The sequence below is a fragment of the Mycteria americana genome, chromosome 1 (genome assembly GCF_035582795.1).
Source record: "Mycteria americana isolate JAX WOST 10 ecotype Jacksonville Zoo and Gardens chromosome 1, USCA_MyAme_1.0, whole genome shotgun sequence".
In the NCBI taxonomy this organism is placed as follows: Eukaryota; Metazoa; Chordata; class Aves; order Ciconiiformes; family Ciconiidae; genus Mycteria; species Mycteria americana.
In genome coordinates, this window is record NC_134365.1 from 16,147,639 (window position 1) to 16,156,490 (window position 8,852).

General features: G+C 38.3%; 1 protein-coding gene across 1 annotated transcript in view; it reads left to right on the forward strand.

Moving 5' to 3' along the window:
- The window catches only part of PRKAR2B (protein kinase cAMP-dependent type II regulatory subunit beta), a 92,670-nt gene extending 90,693 nt beyond the window's left edge, over positions 1-1,977 (forward strand). Inside the window, exon 11 of the mRNA XM_075491526.1 lies at positions 1,165-1,977. Coding sequence (XP_075347641.1) covers positions 1,165-1,298 — 134 coding nt within the window. The 3' untranslated portion in view covers positions 1,299-1,977. The remainder of the gene's footprint in view (positions 1-1,164) is intronic.
- The last annotated feature ends 6,875 nt before the right edge of the window (positions 1,978-8,852 follow it).

Below are 8,852 nucleotides of genomic sequence, written 5' to 3' on the forward strand. Positions count from 1 at the left end.
TTCTTTTCTCAGTAGACTGACTCTCATCCAAGAAATAACTGTGGTAAAAATCCTGTCCTGTTTTATCACTCTGACTTAAGCTTTAATGAATTCTTTGTCTTCACCTTAATCATTCCATCACACTGTAGCCTCAGGCACAGGAAGAAGAAAGACCATAGGAGTTGTGCTCACAGACAACCCTTCGCATCCATTGCTTTTCATGGTCTAGCTCTGCTTTTCATAGTTTAGCTCCTAAATATTTGTATCTAATTATGGGAAAACTGTAAACGGCAAAGACAGATTTGGCATTCTTGAATGACAGTTTGGTTACCAAGCCAGTAACCAAAAATTTTCTCACTTATAAAGGTATTATTTTTTAAAATCCTTATCTCCAAACACACAGAGATGATCAGGCAATAAAGATCAAAGAAGATAGGAAATAGTAAGAGGCAGTGGTGAGGAAGAGTGTCATTACCCAGTATGGGTGAGTCACTAAGATCTCTGGCACTCCCAGATAGCAGAGATCTTGAACTTTTCTCAGGAGCCAAGAGACTACAGGCCACCAGGTTGGAAGCTGGTTGAAGTATGAAGTTTCCTCCCTGGCCTATTGGCTAGAACTATAGAAGATAACATTATGGGATCAGGTAAAGAAAATATTCTGGTTGGCTATGCATTGACATTGCACATGAATTACTATCTCCAACTTCTTGTACGTTTGCTGGGAAATAGGTATCTATTACAATTTCCACTGTGGGTGGAAACAAGTAAAAATAGCAAGGAAATATGCTAAGTTAGACCCCAAATACAGCCAACAATATCAGCAAAGGATGTGTTTTTTTGAAATCTCAAGGGTCTTAAAACTGTATTCTGTGGAGGAATCCAGGCCCCTCCACACTTCTTCAGCAGCTCTTGGGTCACATAAATCTTAATACGAAAATATTTTCAAAACAAGAAACCCAGAAAATTCTGAGTTTATTTATGAAGTTTCAAGACAGCAATGTGTTGGTTGGTCTTGGTTTTGCTATGGTAAGTGGTTCTCTCCTGTGCAAACAAAGTACATGCCTCAGTAGTATCTGTCCTGTTATCATTTAAAATTTTACATTGGAATGTCATAAACACCAAGATTAGTGTCTGCAACTGACGAGCACGTTATATTCTTTCTCTTTCTCTCCCCTTTTATCTTAGTTATGGATGTGCAGGCATTTGAAAGGCTTTTGGGACCTTGTATGGAAATTCTGAAAAGAAACATTGCAAACTATGAAGAGCAGCTAGTTGCTCTGTTTGGAACAAACATGGACATTGCCGATCCCAGTGCATGAACTAAACATTGGAGCAACAAGATCTGTTATGAGAATATAGCACAGTAGTGGTTAGTCCACTGAGAAATTGTCTCTCTTCCTATAGATGCCAAGCATTTTCTGTGATGTTAAGAGTGGGTTTGGGGGTATTTTTTGGACTTACTACAGTGGAAATACTAGTAAATAATACAGGAATTTAATAAATTGTGGGCTTGATTTTTGAAAGTGCTTAGCATTGATGGTTCCATCTGGCATTAAGAAGACCCACAGTAGCACAGCACCTTTGAAAATCAAGTCCTTTAACACAGCATTTCCTTAAAGAGTAGATTTCAAAAAACCCACATGCGATGAACTTGTTAAACCAGCTTCTGTTCTTCAGAAAGGCTACAACTTTTCTGGAAAGACTGTTAGTTTGAATGTGATATGTTGAAAGTATTAGTGCACACAAAGTGTTTATATGTATTAATACAGAAGATATACAGTAGATATTACTTTCTGATTATTACAGTTGTCATGATTTTATGTTGCATTTATCACAGATGTAGTGAATCACAAGACTAATCGTAAGATAAAGCATGACAATGCATTTTGTGTAACGCTCATGACCCAAATCTGATTTTTAACATTTTGTAATTTGTTTTAAAGTCCTCTTTGTTTAATATGTCATGTTTCAGCACGACATTGTAATATCTTATGCAATTTAGAGGACTTGTATATTTTTGCAATAAACTGCATTTTTTATTAGTTACATGTATTCTGTACAGTCTAGAGTGAGGACAGCTGACAAATTAACCTTAATGCTTTAAAAGCAAAGGCATAGGTCGTTGTCATGTTCTACCTAATCATACATAACCTATATTGTTTTCCTTCTCCCTTGTTTTTATATTTATGCATTTTGTCTTCTCTATCTATGCTTGTTCTCTAGTTAATTTTTTTTAGATCTCACCTTTTTATCTGTTAAATCTTTTACCTATTTCAAATGAAATGATTTCCGTATATCTCTCTTCTCGCAGCCTAATCTTAGCTATCAAAGACCAGATTCAATCACTGAAGTGATTGATACCGAAAGCCATGCTAAACTAAGCTTGTACTTGAAAAATCCTTATCAGAAAGTACAAAAATATTTTTGATTTGAAAGATCAATACTTCAGAAGCTTTGCACAAGTCTGGAAAGTATGTCATTGTTAAAGCTAAGATGTCCTGCTTTCAAAAACCTGTAGGTCATCATAAAATAATACCTTTTTAGCCATAATAGCATGGGATACCTTCTGAGACTGAGGAGAGAGAATATCATCTTAATTAGGAGCACAGGGCTCATTGCTTACAAGGGTCTGTGACTGGAAATTTCAGGTACAGTCCAATTTTAATACTGCTTACTGACGTATCTGCTGATGTACATGGAAAGCTAGTGCACATAATGGCAATTGGCAGTAGTTCTGCCAAAATGATACTACAAGAACTGTAGGAAGGCTGGTTGTGCCCTGTTTCAAACACCTGAATTATAACATCTTTCCTTCTTAGATAATGACTTTTCTAATGCCATATATTTGTGTATGTTGATGTAATTATTATCCTGTAGTTAGTGATATGTTCTGACAATTTATATAATCATACATGTATATGAAATTATGATTATATAATATGATATCAATAGATAATTTATATCATACAGTATGGTATAAATTATAAGTCAGATTCCTAACAAAATACAATCTGAGCAAAATTTACAAATGTAATTTCTTTTTTTTACCTAGAAACCTGGTATGAATAATTGCACATATGATAACTTGCCTTTGTACTTTTGATTTATGGAAAAAAGAGAAGCCTGTTATACTAGAAGGAAATATCAGGTAACCAAAATCTACACTCTTATCATTCTGTATGCTAAATCTCTAAAAGCTACCTATATTTTGCACTAGCTTGATGTGATTAAGGAAAATGCTAGAAATTACTTGTATGGCAGTAAACTACAATCAAGGCCATAAATGCCAGTCACGATATTTTCAATATTGTTGGTTATATTTAAAGTTTCCTTACAATAAACGACACTTTTATATACAAAAATCTATGTTTGTTGGTATTGTTGTGTTTTAATTCCATTATCATAAAGTTACAAGTAACCTGTTTATATTCATTTATTAAAACATTCATAATTCTTAACACTTTCATGTTGATTTTCATAAATGATGTTATGCGGATGCTCTGTCTACTCAGAATAGATGACATGTTGGTGTGGTAATTGTCATAGCTACTTTGTATTTGATGATTTGATTGTAGTTTTTAGCTGGGAAAAAGCTGTGGAGTGACAAATTTAAGATAATCAGAGACTTTGGATTTTCTGAGTCCCGAAGTACAGCTTCATGTTGCAGCAGTTTTATTGTGTTGCTCTTGGGGACTGGATGATTTCTGGAATTGTCTTTGTTGGTGAATTCAGGGGGGTTTAACCAACACCTGGGCTTTCTCCTGAATCTATTCATATGTATACTTCAAGCATGCCAGTCTTCATGTCATAAATGTGGCAAGTATTCATCCCAAGAAGGAAATCATACCAAGTCACTGATTTTTAATGACTGATTTTGATCTTAAAGGTCTTTTCCAACCTATATGATTCTGTGATTCTGTGATTTTAGTGACTCATTTTTAAAAAAAGGGTAGATAGTTCTAATAATTTTAAACAATACTATGTCATGTTTACCTTATGAAACTGTCCGTGTCCATACTTAGATTACCTGATGCTTCTGTTATTAAAGATTTTTATCGTCCTTGTTTTTAGTCAAGTCGCTAAAGCAATGGGACTTTGGCAGTTACTTGGCACGTACGTGTTAGTTTGTTTCTCTCCTCTTTCCCCAATCTCACCAGTGATTTATAATTCTGCAGATGATTTAAGCGAATTTTACAGATGACTAAGTTCTAAAGAGGGGGGAAAAAAAAACCCGCTCCAATGAGTTTGTTGAAAATATGCCCCACTGGGTGAGGAGAGAAAAGCCTGAGAGAAATCCTGTATGAGAATGGCATTCATGGGCTCACATGTTACTAAGCAAAAGAGAATCCACATGGCAGCAAATGTTTACAAATGTCTTAACCATGGGAAAAAACAATCAACTGCAGCCCTCAGTTGATCACAAGACACAAACCCTGAGGAAAGCAAGCTTCCTTGGTCCTAGTGCTGATGCTGTCGGTTTTTAAATGTCATTTGTTTGTGCTTCATGAGATTTCCTTCAATTTCATCTGGAATAAATACTTCTGAAATAATTCCCTTCTGGATCTCCTGTTTGAGGTCCAGAAGTGACAGATTGTGGAAGTCTTGGGGCAAAGCTGTGAAGAGCATTGTGAAACCATCTACAACCTAAACCACTGTCACTCCCATCTTCTTTCCTCATGTTGTCTTTTGTATTCAGTAAAGACTATTCTGGTCCTTGCTGGAATGGTGGGTTTGGTTTTGGTGTTTTTGTTTTGTTTTGTTTGAAATGTTTGGTGCTTTAAGCTTTCTATAAGATGACTCTGGGATCAGTTGCATCATGATTTGTGTCATTTTGTAGTTTGACACACTTTGCCATGGAAGCAGCATTGTTTTTCAATGTCAAGATGTGCAAAATCAATATCTGCTGATCATCCTTCACAGACCTGGCACATCAGATTCCTAGTCTTCTTTTTTCAGATGTTTGCCGCATGTGATAGCTTTTGCTGAACGAAGTGCTTTGCTGAAAGTCATTTTGCCACAGCATGGACATTCTTACATACTCTTGCTAAAGTTATGTTAGTTCAAAGCCTTTTTTGTCCATTCATACATGCGATGGTTATAGGTGTGTATTTTCCTGGAGTTTCTAAGATACTTTCCTGTGTCTGCAGTCCTCAAATAAGTATTACTGCAGTTTTCTCTGGGAGGAATTGCCTCTTTGTATGCTGAGTATGTACAGATCTGTGCTGTTGACTGTCTTACAAAATCTAGGATCATTTTCAAATCATTCTGAGAGTTGGATTTCCTTCAGATATATACCAAGACTGTTTCCAAGTTCTTCATCTACTTTTTGGCTCAGAAAGATGCTTAACAGGCTGGACACGCTCACTTTGTGGACTGAAGGGGAGCTGAATAATCTTTGTAGGATATGAAAAGCCTGAAGAAAATTACATTTTACCATTGTCTCTTCCTTCACTCCATTTCTCTCTTTTCTTCTGAATTATTTTTATTCTGATAGCCAGGTGAAGAGCCAGTGGCAGTAGGGGGATGTAAGGCAAGTGGAGTGACTGGCTGGGTCCGTGCTGGGACGCAGTGGTCTGGTTGACTGGGCAGTGACTCTCCCTTCATCATCCCCTTGGTCCCATCCCTGTCCCTTCTACAATGGCAAATCAAGCTGAGCTGGAGTGTGGTAATGGTGTTGCCACGGCTGTGTGAATACCATGGGTAGGGTTGTGTTTCTTCCTTAGAACTGGTAGAGGTGTATGGAGGAACAAGGAAGAGACAAAGGCCAGACTATTACATAAAAGAAATTGTGCCCAGTCAAAATCATGTGAAAAACTCTGACACTAGGTTATACTAGGCCACTGTGACAGTATCTGCTGACTCAACCTTTTCTTATTGAGGTAAATTAAATTAGGATGGCCTAAAAATAGTATCATGGCATGGTATGAATACTTTGTCCTTTCTTCTTTGAAGGTATTGAATTATTTCAGCTGAGCACCTATGAAGTTTTGTGAAAGGGTAACGCTCTGTGCACGTGTCTCTGTGGAGAACTAATTCCCTGGCGGCTGAGCAAGCCTCTGGGACCTGCTCCTTGACATCTCTGAAGATGTTGGAAACTCAGTTCTGATAAATGTCTTATTTGGAAAAAGCCATCCAACTATCACCAAACTATATCTTCTTTTTCTCTTTGTTGCTTTGTCCTCGTCAGGTGGTGTGGCTATCTCAAGCAACCTTAGCTTCACCGTCCCTTTAGTTTTTGGCTGCATCTGTATAGTTACATCCATCGTAGGAAATTTTATGTGCCTGAGACTAGTACAGAGGCATTGAATGGCCGACATTCATAGTATTTTCCAGTATTTGTGTGGGCTCATTTATAAGCTGCCTTATAAGCTATTTTCCAGCTTTCCGTGTGGTGTGGCCATACACAGATGGCCAACTGAGACTAGTCCTTGGCCTATGGTAGCTCCCAAACCATATCCAAAAATTATTTGCTATTGGCCTACGCAAAAACTATGCCAGGGCTATTCTAAAAAAATTTAGAGTACAGATGATTGTATTCCAGTGCCCAGAAACACTCCCTGGCATTTTAATTTACCAACTAGCATAGAGGGAACTTGCAGATCATCTGTAGTCTCTTTGACTTGTTTTTCTGCAAGCTTTGAGCTGGGATAGAGGATTTGCTTATTATCACTCTTCTGGATTGTTTCTTGATATGTCAGGTCTGTCTTTTTTCCTGATACTATTATCATTTTTGTCTTGCTCTATCTTTGTAGGTGATAAAAGTTTAGCTAAAACTGGATGACATGTAATAAATTTCTCATTTGTTCCTGACCTGTCTTGGAATTAAAAAAAAACACCTCTCTGGCCTGTTATTTGTTCTGTTCCTCCCCAACTTGAACCACTGCAGGAGGCAAGTGAAGTTTTCCTTCTAGCACTCAATTCAGTTGGGCACTCCTTCATCTCACAAAAGAAGTTAGAGGTGAGGAGCAGAAAAAAGATCTTTCCTGGGAGCAACAAGTCCTCTGTCCCTCTGCTCTGCGCTCCCAATGGCACCCTCTGTGAGGAGATTAAAGAGGTGAAATGTGGGGGTGGGCATGCCTAGAGCTGTCATTAGGAAGGTGGAGAGCCAGCCACCATTGCAGCTAGCCACAAAAGGCTGTGAGAAGAGGGAAAGAGTAGGAAGAGCTTTAGGAGATACAGAAGCCATCATGAAAGGAGAAAACTGATGTGAGAGGGTCTGGCAGAATGGCTGCAGAATAGAGGCTGCCACACTGGGTAAAAGTGGGAGCTCTGGTGAGCAGGGTTGCTCTGATGTCTGGGGAATATTCAGTTAATTACTGAGGGTGGATGTCTACATGTGGATGTGAAAGCTCCTGCAACAGAACTGAAGTAATGATATGCTGTATTTCAGAGAGTCAGCAGTAGCAGCTGTGTCGTAAGGGCAGGATGGGACATTGGCTTTGCACAGGAGAGATTAAAAGTAGAGATAGGCGCAAACCCAATATGTAATATCTATTTTACTAATATGACTTTGACTGTAATATTATGCATTTTTAAAATCCACCTTGTGGTTTCTTAACTTTGTGGCTGGCAATTTGAAGCGGTAAATAGCTAGGATGTGAATTTATCTGTATCTATTTTGTGTTTGTGTGTTCTCTCCTGCTTATTTTGTCCTTCTTGGTAGCCATCCATAATGTGACAAGAACTCACAACTAACACTTCCCAATCCCCCACCTTATTTTCTACCTCTCTTACAACAGCAGAAGCAACTGAATCAGAAAAGCTACCAACAATGTCCGTGTTACACAGTATTGATTCATTCTCTGAACACCCATTCATTTTGGGCACGGAGTAAGGCAAGGCAGGGTGTGTGTGGGTGCAGTAATGATTTAATTAGAGACTAGGCATACAGAGCAAGGAGTATGGCATTGACATAATCTTAATTGTGAAATTTAGAAGATAACGTATTTGACTTCAACCAAGGGGATTACTAAGTAAGCTCTGACACAGTTTTATGTGTCCTGCTGCCATCTACCTCATGGACTACCTGTCCTTTTACTAATTTTCTCTTACATCCTCACTGAGTAAATGTTAGTTTACCATATGGAAAGGAGAAAAGGTAGATTTGAAAATAAGAAAGCTGTTATGTGTCTGTTTTGAGATTCTAAAAATAATCAGACACTCATCTTCACAAGATTTTAATCTCAGTCCTAGGTAGGATTCATATTTTTGTGCTTTCTGGGTATGTCATAGATGGTAAGTGTGATATCGAGGCTCTAATTCAGCAGTGGTATTTATTTGTCTAGACCTGTATCTGGAGTCTGGGCCAGTGGATCTCAGAGGACTGGGCTTCACACCTAACACTCATGCATAAGTTTTTGTAGAGAACTGTGAACCTTCACGGCAAATAGAGTTAACATTTATTTTGGGAAAAATGCTCTTCCTTTTGGGTAGAAAAAGCACATAGCAGGGTGGAAGTGTGCTCCGTAACAAGGTATGAACCTTTAGGCCAACAGTGTTTTTCTGAAGAATCTGATGGGGCTTGAGACAGGATTTTGTATCTTCTGTAGCTGCTTGATCCGGCCTCTGCACTCTCCACCTTCCACGTTGCAGCAGACGGAGCTTTCAGAAGAGTAAACTGTGATTTTTACCTTGCAAGTGGCTGTACCACAAGCAGAGTAGCCTATTTGCAGAATGGAGACATCTGCATACACAGGTCTTCTGCTAAGCCTCAGTCTGGAAATGCAGGGTCTGCAGTAAAATTCATTAAAAACCCAAGAAACTTGGGTGTGTCTCTAAAGAGCCTAAAGGCTGTTTAGGTGTATAAGGAAAATCAAAAAAGAAAAGGGGAAGGGGAGGAAGGGACACAGCTTTAAAGTTAATTTTATTGTGGA